Source organism: Podarcis melisellensis (genome assembly GCF_964234715.1).
Source record: "Podarcis melisellensis genome assembly, chromosome: 14".
Classification (NCBI taxonomy): Eukaryota; Metazoa; Chordata; class Lepidosauria; order Squamata; family Lacertidae; genus Podarcis; species Podarcis melisellensis.
In genome coordinates, this window is record NC_138546.1 from 31,554,729 (window position 1) to 31,572,459 (window position 17,731).

The following is a 17,731-nucleotide window of genomic DNA, read 5'->3' on the forward strand; positions in this document are numbered from 1 at the left end:
AAAAAAAAATGGCAGTGATCTGCCCCTTGGGGGGGGGGTCAGGTCAAAGTTGTTGAGCTTTTTTTAGGGTTCAGGTCCTGTTGGGACACCCCTGCCCTACACCAGTGGTTCCCAATTAGCTAAGTTATGAAGACCCCATTTTTTCAAAAGCCAAGCCATGAATCATCTACTTTTGAAATTGTTGTTATCTTGGTAGTAGTTTTTGTTATGTGAATGGTGCCACCACACGCTCCAAAATGCCCCAGCGCCAAACTGGGACATGCGTCTTCCTGGCTGCGCTCCCACGACTTACGTAACCTGTGCGAGAGCATGGACCCCAAAACATGTTGTCCCAGACAGCTGATGGGTATGTGGCACAGATCTCTTGGGGTCTGTGGGCCAGCAACTGGAAACCACTGCGCTAGCTTGTACTTGTAAGGAAAGTGAGGCCCTGAGCAAGTTTTCTTTTATTACTAGAAAAAACACGCATAGCTGTTAGCTATTGTGTTATTTTGCTGTTGGTTCCTGGAAAATGGGCTCGAAAGACAACAATCTGGCTGGCCAGACTCCTAGAACGGCAACTTCACACCGTCATTGTATCCCCACATCTTCAAACCTAAGCCAATGGCAGAGTGGCAGGAGCTGTGAACAAGCCAGGATAGCAATCAGTGACAGATGTCCAAGTGCCAGAGCATCTGCTTTGCATGCAGAAGGGCCACAGGTTCAATTCCCAGCATCTCCAGGTAGGACCGGCAGGTGAGGAGCAGGGAATCACGACTCTAGCAGCAAAACCTGCAGAACATATGCCAGTCAGTGTACAGGACACTGAGGTATATGGGCCAATTGCCCTGACTCTTTCAGGCAGGTTCTTATGTCCCCAAGCCTAAGGTACTGCACAACTGCCTGCACAACTTGCGAGCCAACTGCAACCCATCCATTACGTGACCTTAAAGTGGCTAGTTGTCAAAAAAAGGAGGCTTACTGCAGCCCAATGGAACATTGTAAATGGCTGGTCAAACATAAGTTGCACAGGTCTGCAGTAACTCAGTGTTACAGGTTATTAAAAATAAAATGAAAGGATAGATCTAAACAGTGTTAGAAACTCAGATATATAAGCTAATCGCCAAATGACACCTTAAACCTAGGTTAAGGTCACCACAATAGAACGTCTAAGTGCCATTTTTAAATGGTGGTGGTTGTTGATTTCATTTCTATACCGCTTTATATGTTAAAGAACAAATCTCAAAGTGGTTTACAACACATTAAAACATCAAATAAAACAATCCAGAATAAAACAAATTCAGGCTTCAAGAAAAATATTTCAGATCCTTCTCTAAGTGACATTTTGCTTTCTGCAATCACCAACCTGACATCCACATGGTCGTAATTAGACCCACGTCAGTCGCAAAACGCGCCTGGTTAATTTCCAACACTGAATCTGAACTATTGTATACAGTGGTGTAGCTGTCTTGGGTCATATAACTATTTCTGCAGCTGGGTCCCTCGTCTGCAAAGTTCCAGAGCCAGCCAGCCAACCAGCATGGAAGTGGAGCGTTTTGGTCGCTGTATGCTCCAAAAGCTCCAAAGTGTTTAGGAACACTTCAAACATATGGCACTTCAGTTTCAAGAGAATGGCGTGCAAGTTCTCTTACGTACAATGCAACTTCACGGAAAACAACTTAGGTCGCTTCAAGATAGGATACTGGAGCACTCCAAATCCATTTCCCCATGTTAAGCTCACAGAAAACAGTTGATCAGGCTGAAAGGCAACACATGAAGATCTGCATTGATCATCGCAATGCATTCCTAATTATTACTGTTCCATAATTATATAATCTGAGAAGGATGCATAATCTTAGAAGGTTGTGACTATCATGAAGAGATGCCTGCACTTCTGAATTTAAAACAGTGACTATAGAACGTCTTTTGGTTATTATCTCAGCTTGGGAAAATGCACCATTTCATACAGGGCTAAGGAACTTCATTCCCAGCGGCCTTTAGCACTCTATTTCTGGCTGTGGGGACTCTCCCAAGGACACCCCCCTTACCCCTCAGTCACACCCCTCACCAGCCCTGCTTTACAAATTTCTTGAGTGTTTTTGCCTGCCTATAATGTGTCTTTCAACTCTGATAATGCTTCGTGCTTGTCTTGATAGATGCACAGAAAGGGAAGTCATAGAATCATAGGATTCTAGAGCTGGAAGGTACCCAATGGTCACCTAGTCCAACCCCCTGCAATGCAAGAATTAGCATTTGTCGCTCTGGCCATTTTTGCTTCTGACCCTGCGTACCACTGTCAAATGACCCTCAAAAGGTTGCCTAGAATTGAATGAGGCCCTAAAGCTGGGAAAGTTTCCCAACACTGGATTTAGCATCTTGTGCTGAATTTGCAACGAAGTGCAATAACTTGGTTTACACCTGTTAGAAAACGAGAACCACTTCATTTCCTTTTTTAAAAGGAACCAAATGTATTCTTACACATAATCAGCTAATCCAACATACATTTTGTTCTTGTGAAATTTTAAGCGAGAACAGTCCATATAACGCTGATTGAATCCTGGGAAACGCCAAGAAATCGACGTATTTTCCAACCATTCTAGTGAGTTAACTGTGACACCACCTGCAAACTGGGTTGAAGCCTTACCTCAACCAATATGGCCTTAGGCAATTCATCATCTCTCAGTTTAAGCTCCCTTTACAATACATTATGCAATACAGTAAACACAAGCCTACCTTACAGGGGTGCTCATCAAAATTTTATGTGCAAAGCACTCCACATGCACCATGGAAGAGCTATGGAGCTAAATAGTATACCTCTTCTAAAGAGCTTTAATGTGTTTTAGCATTTCTTATCAAGTTATCCTCCATGTTTAGCATACATCATTCATACTAGCAAAGCAGCTTTCCCTAGATTTTGTAAACAGAGAAGTGTTATCTTTATCTGTGTCCATCGTACGGAAAATGGATTCAGTTTAAGATTTCTGATAAGATCAGTGAAAGTTCCTTTTGTAAAGTAAGAAAGCAGCACCTTCCTGTACAAAAACTCACAGAGCATGCTAAACTTGCTGCAGTCTTTATGATGTTGACAGTGCAATCCTATGAACATCGCTCAGCAGTTAAGCCCCACTGAGTCCAAGGGAACTTACAATCCCAGGTAAGTGCGCACAGGATGGCAGGCCAGGGCTCCCAGATCCTATGCATAACTTGCAGGAAAGAGCCTCTCAGCGGCCTTTTTTGTCTCAGCAGAACACACACACAGGTTCAAAACAGCACATACACAGCCAAAAATTCAACACACACTCCACAAATGGAAGGAAGACTAAACAAAGTTGCACAAGAGCCCAGATAACAAGCTGCCTTTTATAATTAGTTTCTAAGAGCAACAGGGACAGGCTAACAGCTAGGAAAGTTCCCTTATTACTCAGGCGTACGAAAACCGCAGCATCTCCCAACATGTTAGGGAGTTTTACGATTTTACAGGGTGTGAAGGTGTTCAGAAACTTTTGAAGCAAGGCAACTTCCAAGTATTTAAAGAGCTTGCAGAGTTTGAGTTCCATACACTCTGCAGATTCACTTTTCCGTATAGGTGGGAAATCCTATGTCAATCAAGGTTTGTGCAAGTTCCTTTTTTAAAAATGAAATACACTATTTGGGGTTCAATACAAAACACATTTTCTAAGGGAGTGAGCCAAAAATCAGGAGAGAATTTTAAAGCTTTTTAAATGGCACCTACAGAATCTGTCTGGAAAACCCACTCAAGAGAAATAGCTTGCAACAGCATAGTAAGCAGGGAGGAAGTCTAAGTCGACAAAGCACTTCCCAGTTAAGTTTAAGAAGAGATCTTTTTTTCTAAGAAAGAATACCTCAAAAACCATAACCACAAGAATGTTTTGAAAAGGCTGCAATACTACAGTTCTTTTAAGGAAGTGTCTTGATATGGTGAAACAGGGATGGGCTTTCAAGCTTGGAGTATCTAAGATCTTGATGATGAAATCCATTCTTTAGAAGGAACAGATGGGAGGAAGCGAAAGAAAACTACCGGTAATATTTTCCGTTCCCTGCTTACCAGATCTACTACAAGGGCTTTGGCAATGTGTGAATTTTACAGTAATTTTGCTTAGCTTCTCTTAGGACCCATCAATACACAAGCAGGATTAACTAAGCAGGTAGAGAAAAATTCTCACCCCAACCCAACCTAAGCAAATTAAGTTATTTCTAGATTTTCACGGTTCCAAATTTCAGAGTAGCAGAACACCCATCATCATTTTTCTAACTATTAACATCATCAAAGCATATTTAAATACTTAAAATAATATCCTAGTAATAGCAAAGGAATCAGTTAAGAGGCTACTCACAATCACTACTTTAATCCTAAATACATAAAAATCAACCAGATTCAAGATGATACACCTCCATGTGGTTAGAAGCAGGTTGTGAGGTGGTTACTCCAAATAACCAAAGTTGCATTTCTAATCCCACTTACTGGAGAGTCAGCCCCATTGAATTCAACAGGACTTATTTCTGAGTAGGCACAGTTAGGACTGTACTGTAAATCACCACCAACAAAACCTAGGATCCATTGTGTACATCCTGAGCAAAGGAGCTTGGCTTTAATGGAGTACTGGTTTACAAGGAAAGGAAAGTCTCTGTTCAAAACATTATAACCAGAACACAGTGTCTTCATCACTAAATCTAAATATGGCAAAGTTGCCGGAACAGAAGGACTTCTTCTGAACAGAGGATAATTATGGCTTCATTCAAGTTAGCCATTTAAAATCAATTTTAAAGCTAGTTCACAAAATGGGGGTGGGTGGGTTCTGAATTAGTACAGTACAGAAAGCTGAACTGTTCGTCAAATTTAGAATGCCAGTTTGTTTTAAGATGCCTGAGCCACAACACAGGTAAGTGAAAGAGTTAAGACTTAAGCCTACATATACAAGGAAGAGGAGGAATAATCACCTGTGCCAATTAAAAATTGCCTCCAAGTGAACACATTAAGCATCTTTATGTTTATTTTCCCTTTTAGCGCAACTGGCAGCGATAAGCACTTAAAATAATATTTGCGTCAAAAATGAGTTTTTCCTATAAATCTTCGACAATTTAGAAAATTTGAGTTTATCTGCTTAGGCCCAAGGTCATCTACAGCTGATACCAGGTAATATGCTAACATTGTATCCTCTCATTTATAACCCACGTTAAGTGTTTGATTTCAGTGGTATAACCTCCAGAGCCGAATTTTTACCCTTATTTTTGTTCCGCACAGGACAGGGCCAAGGCTTCAACTGCATTCATTTCCTTCTGACATCGTTTGCACCTGCTATCAAATAACTACTCACCTTCAACCCCAATTCCACTGTGAATACCCCCAAACACACCACCTGTCAAGAGAACTGCACAGTCATAACTGCATCCAATTATGCAATCCTTTGCTCAGGTACCAAAACAGTTTGCAGCATCCACAATTCAGTTAGCCAAAGAACATACTGGCTTAAACGGAGCTGGCAAGCAAGCAAGCTGTAAGAATCTAAGGAGGCACAAGCAATACACAATATTTAGGAACGCACTCGTCACCATGGACCCTTGACATATAACCTCTCACTGGTGGTTTGCAATGAAATATCCAGTCCCTCTGCCACCTAGGTTCTTAGTCGGTACACCAATCCCCTTAGTGGCGAGGCCATTTTGCACTCAAGTATCTAAATTACACTGGGAATTACCTTTTACGCTCTCTCAAGCTAGCTATATTCGCTTTATCAGCAAGCACATTAAGAGATATTGATGTTGATACTATACACACACACTCACAGAAATAATTACAGCTATGAGGGGTTTTTGCTACCTATTCGGAGATAGAGATCTAAGTGAACAGAGCTGAAATGTGCTCTACTAAATAACACAGTTTTAGTGCAGCAAATGGGGACCAGCACTGGGGTGATTTCCCCACCCCGCCACACAAATCAATAAGGTACAGAGGGAGGTTGTTTTGATGTCAAAGCAGCCTATATTTGTCAACGCCTTAAGGACTGAATGGAGGAAGCTCAATGCGCACACTCTCTACCTCGGAAACAACCTAAAGGCCAGGTAAGAATTCAAGTTAAGTGTCCATGCAAAACCCGCCTCATGCATAAGGGGCCCGCCCACCTGCTTGGAAAAGCTTAACACACAATTTGTACCAACACACACACACACACACATACACATACACCTCTCTGCCTTCAAAACATTTCAGTGCTGTACAAAGACATCTCAGCAAGAACCATAAGCGTCAACAACAGATCACTTGCTTTCTTAATCAACTGTGTTTACTATTTTCTTCACCAATCACATTTTAGCAACTTTAAAATTAAGTGAATTAATTGAAGCTTCCACATGCACACACCCTGCCTTCCCCACCCCCAATCTTGGTCTCAACGCTTGTGTATTCCTATTTAGGAATGCATGGCTTCTTATGACCGAAAATGGAAGAGCTTGTAGGACTATGACACATTCTATTTTTTTTAATAAAAAAAATCACATAAAAATTAAGACAAAATGTTCCTTCCTCTACTATGAGGAGGGGCTACAGCATGAAATTATCTGCTCAGGACCATTTCTCTTAACATGAGCATTAAAAAACACACACACACACAAACACAGGAGCACCACACAATGAGGGTGCTTTTAACTGAACTACGAAGATGAATTCCCCCCAGACAGAAGCAGCTATGTTATGTTTACTATCTGGAACACACACCCTGAAAAAAGGCCTTTTAGTCCAACAGCTCAAAAGAAACCATTTTAGAAGGAATCCCAATGACTCTAAAAAGAATGTGCAATCTTATTTTATTTGTGCTGGCTACTAAGAATGCTGTTCAGATGTTTCCTTAAGGATGGGAAAGTTAACACAGGTAAAGTATATAACAAAACTTTTACACCAACATCTTAAAAATTACCCCTGGCTTGAAATTCATTCAAGACATTAAATCGCACTTGTTCAACTGTCTACTTCCAATTCTATTGCCAAACATGCATGCAAACCTACGCAGTCATTTAAAATTTGATAATTGCTCTTCCCGCATTCTATCCCCAAAGCAAATTTGTGGCCAATGTTTAAATTCAGAAAAAAACAAGGCTTTCTGGGGTTCCCCTCTGCTCCTTTTGTGTGTGGCGGGAAAGGTCAAGCAACAATTGCAAAAATCAATTTATAGCCAGAATTTTCACCACATAGTAAAGAAACAAAACAAAACAAAGAGCAACATGACCTCTGTATCTAGTAACCTTACCACAGCAGGTCCAAAGCTCTTTTATGTCCAACCAGCACCCTTTCAACACTTTTTAAAGAAGTGTATTAATAATGGATCACTCTTAAGACAAAGGAGGTGCATTCCTTTTATTCAAGAACATTTTATCACCAAAATAACTGCAGGGTAAACAACAAATCCAGCCGCCAGCTTTGATTTGGGAGCACATTTTCCCTCGTTTGTTTTTACAGATTCACACATTGTAGTGGCAACGCTTACACCGCATGAAATGCATCTTTTCCCACTCTCAACCAACGCATTTCTCTGCACCCAGGCAGTAGGAGACAGAGGGATGCAGAGTTAAAATGGTTGCATTGAATAAATAGTCCCCCCCCAACTGCACATATACACACTCTCCAGCTCTTCTGAAAGGAGCAAACTGAATAAACCACATTGGGGGTAAAAGAAGGAAAGGAAGCATCTCCGCCCCTTAGCTATTCAAACAGACCATTATCCGTGATAGTTCCAGAGTTATAATTAATTGCAAGTTGGACTTATTTATATATGCATATTTACAACCCAACTCTCTCCCCCCACCCCACTCCCAATTCCTCTTAGAACCCAAGCGGGCGGGCGGGCAGAGGGTTGGGGGGAATCAGAAATTAAGCCTTAATCGGGACTTAAAAAAAAAAATTCTCCCAAGCAACCAAGACAGACGCTGATCTCGAAAAGATGCGGAAGGGGGGGCGGCTGGCTGGCTGGCGAGAAACACGCACGCACACAATCCAGACATCTTTGTCCACACACTGGAGACTTTAACCATTTGCAGAGCGATGCGCACCAGCAGAAAGGCGCGCGCACAAGGAACCACGTTTTCGCAACGCCAGGAACTCGGGGCACGTTTAGACACAAAAGAAAACAAGAAGCAGGCGGGGAACGGGGAGAGGAAAACACCGCCAGCATCTCTCTTTCTCTCCCGATCTTCTCGATTGCTCAGACCGCTGCCGGACCCACAACATTCCCCACAGCAAACCCTTCGCCCCCGGGTCGAAAGAGAAAAGCATCTTTACAACTGCGTTGTTTTTTTTACGCAGCACTGCTCTCGCAACCATTCATCTTTCCCCCTTTTTTGGTCCGGGGGCCGGAGACTCACAGCATCACTCACCAGGAATACAACAATCAATCGAAATGATATTTTCCCCACAAATATCATTCGAATGGTGAGTGCATTATTTCGAACGCATTATTCTCAGCCTAAAATGGTTAGCGCTGGCAGCGTATTAAGAGGACATCACCAGTCTCTCTTCTGAGATTTTAATAGGTTTGCTTTGATGCGCAGCAGATATACACGTGTGTGTATATACACATACACATAAACACTCACACACAATATGAGGATTATATAGTCCTGGAATATACATCCTAACAAAAAGGGGGGGGGAAATGCTTGCTTATTTTCTAAAAATGGGAATAATATCTATTCTGCATTTAATAAACTAGAAATCACACCAACAAATGGAGGGAAGAGGAGGGGTTGTTGTTTTAAACAGCCGTTTTCAGGGCCAATTTCAACAACACACCCGAGCATTTTAAATCACCCACTTTCTCTCTCGTTGCCACCGCAATGCGAGGCACAGGTCTACACCCACCCTAATTAAACCCGCAACACCCATTAAATTGAAGGGAATCCCCCACGCTCCTCAAAATAACAATACTCACTTTTTCCATTTGCTGGCCACAGACAAAATGCAGTCAAGATAATCAGAAGTCCCCCAAATAAGGTCAGAGACCCTCCTCCGGCGCCTGACTTCATTCCTCTTTTTTGTTATTATTATTTTGGAGCAAAACGGCCTTTTCTTGATATATATATACACACAAAATCCCAACAGTTTTAAGTCCTCAGTTCTCCTTCCCTCCCCAGAAAAAAATAATAATGGGGAGGGGGAATCCAAGCCTCCCCTTCCTTCAAAAACTCAGGGGAGGAGGGGAAAATAAGAAATTGGAAAGGTGAAAAAAATACGAGATGTTTTGGAGCAAAGGGGTGTTGTTTTTTTCTCTCTTCTCCTCCCTCCTTAGGAAGGAAATTGTTCTGTCCCCCTCTGAATGAGAAACCAAGACGGGGGAAGGGGAGGCAGGGGGAAAAAGCCTGTTTTGGTGCCTGCAAAATAAGGTAACAGACTTCCCCCGCTTTTCCCCCCTCCTGAGACAACTTCTTCCTCCTCCAAAGTACTCCGAGAGGCTGGAGAAAGGTCGCGGCGCTCAGCGTTGCCTGCAGTCACCCAGAAGTAGCAAACATATACCACTTTGGAGCAAACAGTCCGCATCTTCGACCTCCATCTTTTCTTTTGCTCCCCTTCTCTCTCTCTCTCTCTTTTCCCCTCCCTCCCTTTCTCTAAATAAAAACACAGAAGAGGCTGGGAGCTGCGTGCGTGCCTGAGCTTTCCGATAAACAAATGAAGAGATCCGCAGATCGAAGGATAGAAACGAGGGGAGAAAATAGTTCCAGCGTCCCCCCTCTTCACGCACAATTTTTTCCTTTTTAAAAAAACACCCGAATTTAAGAGAGCGGAAATCAAGCTTCCCAAACAAACAGCCTTCCCCCCCTTCCCCTTTTGCAAGAAATCTGAGGCTCCCTTAAAGGGATCTCCCAAAATCACCCCCACCCCCTTTTTCCTTTTCTTTTTTTTAGCTTTTGACTTGGAGAGAGACAAAATGCGGAATCAAAATGAATGGAAGGAGGCAGAGTGGCTTCCCCCACTCCACCTCTTCCCTCTCCCTCCCCCCACCCCTCCAGGCGCCTTCCCAAAAAAAAGGGGGAAAGAATAGAGAGGTCCCAGCAGGCAGAAAATGCAGGCAGCGAAAGGCGGCCGAGGTCGTTTCTTCCTCAGCACTCCATCCCCGGGAGCTGCTGTTTGGCCATTGCAACGAGGGAGGAAAAGAAGGAAATCCAAGCAAAACAAGCAAACAAAAATCCAAGAGGCCTTTTCTTTTTGTCTGTGGGGGTTTTTTTTGGGGGGGGGAACAGAACACAAAAAGCCTTCCGGGCGCCTTTGGAAATATGTATATACTATTTCATTCCATTCCCAATCTCTTCCTCGCCAGTCGACCCAAAGCAAAAGCTGCAATTTGCAAAAAAAGGAGGGAGTTGTAAAAACGCCAGGCGATGATTTTGGTGCTGTCTTGCTGGGGATCCGTTGGGGCTGAAGAGGAGGCGGAGGGAGAAGGATCCAGTCGCTGAAGGTCAAAGCTTTGCAGCAAAGCAAGCAAACAAACAAAACGAGAAAACCACCCGACGCTCGCTCTCCTCTCCTGGAGCTCCTTTTCCTGGGCTTGGCAGAGGAAGGAGGGGGCGGTGGGCGAGCGTGTTGTCCAGCCCTGCGCTCGCTTTCTCCGCAGGAATCCGCCTCCCCGTTGCAGAGGTTGGCCTTTGCACAGCGTCTCCTCCCGCTGCTGCCGCCGCCGCCGCCGCTGCGGAGCGAAAAAAGGAGGAGCGCCAGATGGGTCTTCCCTTGCTTTGCTTCTCCTGCCGCTGGATTCACATGAAGATTTTTTTTTTTAATCTTTTGATTGAAGGGTCTTGTTGGCTTTGCGCAAAAACACACCCTCCTCCAAGAAGGCGCCGTGCGAGGCTGCAAAACGATGCAGCCGGCTCTCAAGCAAGGATCCCGGTTGCTGTGCGGGCTTCTTTTTTTTTTTCTTGCTCGGTTATTATGGCACAGGGACCATAGCTAGGGAAATCTACTCGCGCACGCGGGAGCGTGCACACACAGCCCAGAGAGAGGGAGGGAGGTAGGATCGGAGAGGCGCCCTCGGGGTCGCAAAGCAACGGAGGAGGTGGAGGCGGACTGCGCTACCACAACAGCGGCGACAACAACAACACCCCCCCCCCCCGCAACACACACACACACACACCCGAGGGAAAAAAGGAGAGGGAGGGGGAAGAGGCCCAAGCGGCGCGCGCGCGCAACAGCAGTTTGCAAAAGCAACCAGCGCGTCCGCAAGGCCCGGGCAGGCGCGTGGTAAAAGCAGGAGCCGCTCGAATCCAGGAACGGAGCCGCGTTTGGCGGCGCAGGGAGAAGGCGCGCGCGCCGGTGGTGGTCAAAAGCGGCGGCGGCTGCAGCTCCTTGCAACAAGGCAAGCCGGGAGGAAGGCAAAGCTAATGGCAAAAAAGCAAGGAGAATGGGAAAGGGAGAGAAACGGATGGGGGGGGGAGAGAATCACGGTTAATAAGCCCGCCCAGGAGAAGCTTCGCGCAGGCGCTCCTAGCAGCAGTTGCATTGAAGCGCACTCACACGCTTCTCTCAAAAAGCGTGCCCGTTCCTCCTCTCGAGTCGGAAGTAAGCCTTTATAGATGCAACGCAAAAAGGTTTGCAGCAGAGCTGCTTTGACTGCGCAGGGGGCGTGGTTGAGGTGGCAAGGCGCGCGCAGATGTGATCCTAAGCGTGGTCTTCCTCAGAAGTGAAGTGCCAACTGGGCTTCGGCGGGGCGTGCTTTCCAGTCATTTATAACCGCTTGGAAGTTTTTCTTTTGCAACGCAAGCGGTATATAAATTTTAGGGGGGGGGAGGAAACTTGAAGGCAAGCAGGGAGGACCTGACTGCAAGAGCAGCGCTCCCCACTTGTGATTCTTTGCAACTGGTCTTCAGAGGCAATCCTAAACTAGAAGGACCGATCCGATGGTCTGTCTTAGCATGAGAACATAAGAGGAGCCAAGGGCACATCTAGTCTAGCAACCTGTTCTCAAAATGGCCAAGGGCAAGCAGCCAAGGTTAGCTTGCCAGGAGGTCAGTTACCGGTAATTGGCATTGGCTATGGGCAGATATAGGATGCGGGTGGTGCTGTGGTCTAAACCACTGAGCCTAGGGCTTGCCTATCAGAAGGTCAGCAGTTTGAATCCCCGCAACACCCTGTTGCTCACTCCCTGCTCCTGCCAACCTAGCAGTTCGAAAGTATGCCAGTGCAAGTAGATAAATAGGTACCACTCTGGCGGGAAGGTAAACAACGTTTCCGTGCACTGCTCTGGTTTCGCCAGAAGCGGCTTTGTCATGCTGGCCACATGACCCGGAAAAACTGCCTGTGGACAAACGCCGGCTCCCTCGGCCAGTAAAGTGAGATGAGTGCTGCATCCCCAGAGTCATTCGCGACTGGACCTAACTGTCAGGGGTCCTTTACCTTTTTATGGGCAGATGTAAAGGGCCAGGAAGAGACCGCATGGGAGCCAAGAGACTGTTTCTCAAGTATTTATGTATTGCAAAAGTCTTAACTTTCCCTCCCTCTTCACACACTCCAAATTCTTCAAAACTCTCAACACAAAATGTTTGGCCTAACATGGATTTCAACAAAATGCCATTTACGTTCTAATTTTGTTCTAATTTTGGGCTTGGAAGCATCACATCAGTAGCAAATGCAACCCAGTTTTATACCATATCAAAAGACGTAAACACTTGTACACCACTTAATAGGAGAAACCCCTTTTCCCCTTCCTTCCTTCCTTCCTTCCTTCCTTCCTTCCTTCCTTCCTTTCTTTCTTTCTTTTTAAACCTGTCAGTATCTCAGTAGCGCAGGGCGACTGGAAAGCAGTAAGGGCAATCCTCATAGGCTTGCCAACTTTTTCTCTCTGTCCCTGTGCCTTTACTAACAGCCTTTACTGAAACAGAAATTTAGTGAGGGAAGCTTTCCAGACAGTTCTGTATCTGTCATTGGAAAAGTGTCACCTCTTTAATTTAGGCATGCCAGATGTTTGTGTGTGTGTGTGTGTGTGTGCGCGCGCGCGTGTGTTTAAGGAAGAGCAGAGAGTGTGAAAAAGTTGGCAACTCAACCAAATTTGTGCTGAACAATCTTGAGGCTAGAAAAGAACTGTGGCTCCATTGTAGAGCATCTGCTTTGCATGCAGAAGATCCCAGGTTCAATCCCGATCATCTCCAGGTAGAGCTAGGAATGTTCCCATTCTGAAATCCTAGGGCAGTGTTTCCCAACCGGTGTTCCGCGGCACACTAGTGTGCCGCGAGACCTTGCCTGGTGTGCCGTGGGAGGGAGGCGGGCGAGTCGGGCGGCGAGGATCCGCGTCGAGCCGGGGGCGGCTCCGCGGTGGCGGTGCCGAGGTTTCTCTCTCCATTCTCCCCTCACACACACGCACAGGAAATAACACAGGATCAGCTGACAGGACCCGGCCAATGGGGCGGCGGCGGGGCAGCGCGCGCAAAAGGGAGGAGCGCGAGACAGCGGACGAGGAGGAGGCCGGCATGTCCGGGCAGCAGCAGCAACAACAGCAGCAGCAACTCCCGGCGACGGCTCCTCAAGCCCCGGGCAACCCTACTCCCTCACCGGCCTCGGCCGCCCTCCTGCTCCACCCGCCGCCGCCTCCCCCGCCGCCGCCGGCCACCTCGGCCCCGCCGCCGCCCCCTCCTCCGCCCGCTATCGCCGCCACCACCACAACAGCCGCCGCCACCTCAGCTGGGCCCATGCCTGCCGGGAGCGGCGGCGGCAGCAGCAGCAGCAGCGCCCCGGCGCCCTTCCCTCACGGCGGCGACCCGGCCCTGAATGAGCAGGAGAAGGAGCTCAAGCGGCGCCTCAAGCGGCTCTACCCGGCCGTGGACGAGCAGGAGGAGGAGTTGGAGGAGTCCCTCAGTCCCTCGCTTTGCTGCCTCCTCCCCCCCACCCCCAAAGCTTGGAGGTTCCCCGGCAAGGGGGAGGGGAAAAAATTGAAACTTACACTTTCGTGCGTCCCTCCCGGCGTGACGCTGCGCGCTGACGTCACGGGGCTGTAATGGTGGTGTGCCTCGAGATTTTTTTCATCAATCAAGTGTGCCTTTGCCCAAAAAAGGTTGGGAAACACTGTCCTAGGGAGCCCCTTCCAGTCACATACACTGTGTAGACAGTTCTGAGCCAGAAGGATTGGTAGCCCAAAAGCTAGCTTCCTATTTCTCTAACCCAACCTGTGTGTTCAGGAATGCATCCTGTTGTTTGTCCATGGGATCTAAAACAGATAGAGCTTCTGAATATGGAGGCCTTATTAAAATCGGAGCTAGTCAGTTTTTATTTAGATCCTGCCTGTCATCCATTACCAGTTGCATTGGCTCCCGGTGGAGTATAGCGTGAGGTTCAAGGTGCTGGTTTTGACCTTTAAAGTCTTTTGTCACTTAGGGCCCACGTATTTACGGGACCGCCTCTTCTGGTATGCCCCGCAGAGGACCTTGAGGTCCATGAATAACCATAGTTTAGAGGACCTGGGCCCTAAGGAAGTTGGACTATCCTCCACCAGGGCCAGGGCCTTTTCAGTGATGGCTCCGACCTGGTGGAATGCTCTGTCCTAGGAGACTAGGGCCCTTCAGGATTTAGCCTCCTTCCAACAGGCCTGTAAGACAGAGCTATTCCACCTGGCCTTTACAGTGGTACCTCAGGTTTAGAACTTAATTCGTTCTGGAGGTCCGTTCTTAACCTGAAACCGTTCTTAACCTGAAGTAACACTTTAGCTAATGGGGTCTCCCCCTGCCGCCGCACAATTTCTGTTCTCATCCTGAAGCAAAGTTCTTAACCCGAGGTACTATAACCCGAGGTACTACTTCCAGGTTAGTGGAGTCTGTAACCTGAAGTGTCTGTAGCCCAAGGAACCACTGTAATTTGAATTCAGCCTGATCTTTTATTTCCCTTCCCTTCTCTTCCCTCCCCCTCCCCTTTTATGAAGATTACCCGCTCTGAGACTCCACAGCTAATTCTCCCCTGGCCTCCTCATTGGCCCAAGTAGGACTAATTCAGCCAGCTAGCCCTGGTGACTATCTAATGCTTATTGGATGGATTTCCCCCAAATTGATTTTTGAACTTTGAATTTTATTGTTATTCATGTTTTTATACTGTATTTTATGCTGCTTCTATGTTGTATTACAATTAAGTGTTTTAAATTTGTTGTTAGCCGCTCTGAGCCTGGTTTTCTGAACCGGGAAGGGCGGGGTATAAATAAAAAAATATTTATTATTATTATCCAAAGATCTTAAGGTCACACACACACACACCATTTTATCCTCACAACAGCCATGTGAGGGAGGCTAGGCAGAGAGAGAGAATGACTGGTCCAAGGTCACCAAACCATCTTCATGGTTTAGTGGGAATTTAATCATGGGTTTCCCGACTCTTCCTCCAGCATGTTTGAGTTTGTCTAACCCTTTTTTTGAAAGGTATTTGAAGTAGTGATCCTTACCACATCTTGTGACATTGCTGCTAAGATGCTAGCCAGCACCACACATGCCTGAATTCTGTGCGTGCTGCTGTTCTTAGTATAGTGGTACCTTGGGTTACATACACTTCAGGTTACAGACTCCGCTAACCCAGAAATATTACCTTGGGTTAAGAACTTTGCTTCAGGATGAGAACAGAAATCGTGCTCCAGCGGCACAGCAGCAGTGGGAGGCCCCATTAGCTAAAGTGGTGCTTCAGGTTAAGAACAGTTTCAGGTTAAGAACGGACCTCCGGAACGAATTAAGTACTTAACCTGAGGTACCACTGTACTAGTAGTAGTAGTCATCTTTACATCCTATTTTTCTCCCAAGCTGGGATTCAAGGTGGCTTACAACATTTAAGAAACATTATGAAATACAAAGTAATCAAAGCAAACTAGTTAAAAGCAATAATTAAAATGCATCGGAACACATTTGGAACCATTAACTTTGCTGTTAATCCTATTTCCCCTGTTGGTTCCACCCCCGTCACTAACATCCTACTCACCTTCCAGGTGGAAAACTTGACTCTTAAGAACAATGTAAGAGCTGCAGCACCTGCCATTCTGCACAGATAGACTGCAAACCACTTGAGTGAGGATCACAGACCACAGTTGGGAACCCCTGAGCTAGCAGATTTTGATCAACTAGAAAGGTGTCCCAGATTAATAACAGCACAATATCTGAAGAAGTGTGCATGCACACGAAAGCTCCTACCAAGAACTAACTTAGTTGGTCTTTAAGGTGCTACTGGAAGGAATTTTTTTGTTTTAGCACAATCCTAACCATGTCTGCTCAAAAGTATGTCCTATTGAATTTAATGCGACTTTAACATCTAGATAAGTGGTATTATGATTATAGCCTAAGGATAGCATTCCATGCTAGTCTTACTTAGAGTAGATCTGCTGGAATTAGTGGATTTGAGTGGCTCTATTGATTTGAGTGGCTCTAAGTTGAGTACAGCCCTAAATCAGCATATGTTTTTCAAATTTTTAAGAAGGAATACCTGTGAGATAGTGTCTTCATCAGCAAAAAAATTAAATAAATGCATGCACCATTTTGTTTCTTGAGGATTACTGCTTTTCTCATAAAAAAATAATTGATTCAGTATGCACAATCAGCTACAATTCATTTGATTAGTTAGCTACAATCAAGTGACAGCCCTAAAAAAAAAGGTGTTTCAACAATCGTAAGTTGCAATTGCACATTCAGAGCAAAGGGTTGTCTCTAGTTTTACTCAGAGTAGGCTCACTGAAATGAAGGGTCCTAAGATAGCCAAGTCCATTAATTCCAATGGGTCTAAGTATGACTAACGTTGGGTATGACCCAAAGCTATAAAATTCAACACAGAAAACAGTTTGTACTTGCAATGTCAGTCTCACAACTATATGAAATGCAGCAAGCCTCCCTTAACGGACTGAGCAATCTCATTTGTCGACTAGAAGGACAGAAGAGGGTTACCTGCAGAAGACGCATCATTTACTGAAAGTTTGGACTGAAAGCCCCCTTGATTTTTCTGTTGGATCAGGAAGGTGGAATCTGCCACTGGTTTGTGGTGGTTTTCAGCAATGCATTTTAACCCTACCTAGAAAAATGGAAAATGCAACAAAAATATACATCCCAAGTTGCAAATCAGTTAATCATAACTTCATTTTGTATTAAGATTGGGGTAGGGAATGTTCCACGAGAATTTTGCCATAAGAACAGAACAGTTAGAGGGTCCTCCAGTTTCTCGAAAGAGACCACGATTGTTTTTATATTCAAAAAAAGACCAGTTATACCGTATAGTTTAAAATGCTGATTACTATAACCATCTTAGCTGATTTCCATTTGCTGTAGGGAACTAGGCAAATATTAGCATGTTGTGAAGGACAGCTTTTAAAAGCATTTCAGACTTGATAGTCATCAAGGTGACATCAGGTTTTCCCTGCATAGTCCTGCGTTCTGTGTGTTTTTCTACATTTTGTATGACTGCATCTTTGAGAAATGGATTACTCATATAGGTGCAACGCTAGCCAGATGGAATACTGGTCCCAATATGAGAGGGAAGGGAAGAAGGCTGGTCATTGTAAGGGGCTCGAGAACACCAAATTAAAACCAAGCTGGACACGAAAGTGAGCAAAGTTCTGTGTGGATCTTGTTAAACCTCATAAAGCATTCATTTAGAGGGGAAAGTGCACTTAAAGTAATAACCCACAAAGTATTTATTCAAAAGGGAATTCCCTCCCTCCCATGTTCATGGTGAATGTACAACAGTGTTAAATCCTGGTGGCCTTGTTAACAGATGAAATGATCATGGAAATCATAGAATCATAAGAGTTGG

The 17,731-nt window shown here is 45.4% G+C and overlaps 1 protein-coding gene and 1 long non-coding RNA gene across 2 annotated transcripts in view; both read right to left on the reverse strand.

Annotated features, from left to right (window-relative positions):
• IGF1R (insulin like growth factor 1 receptor) overlaps positions 1-9,904 on the reverse strand; it is a 181,499-nt gene extending 171,595 nt beyond the window's left edge. The window contains exon 1 of the mRNA XM_081888411.1: positions 8,919-9,904. Coding sequence (XP_081744537.1) covers positions 8,919-9,012 — 94 coding nt within the window. The 5' untranslated portion in view covers positions 9,013-9,904. The remainder of the gene's footprint in view (positions 1-8,918) is intronic.
• A 6,300-nt stretch (positions 9,905-16,204) lies between these two features.
• Positions 16,205-17,731, reverse strand: part of LOC309357051 — a 48,449-nt gene continuing 46,922 nt past the window's right edge. The window contains exon 4 of the long non-coding RNA XR_014163015.1: positions 16,205-16,993. This is a non-coding gene — a long non-coding RNA (uncharacterized lncRNA). The remainder of the gene's footprint in view (positions 16,994-17,731) is intronic.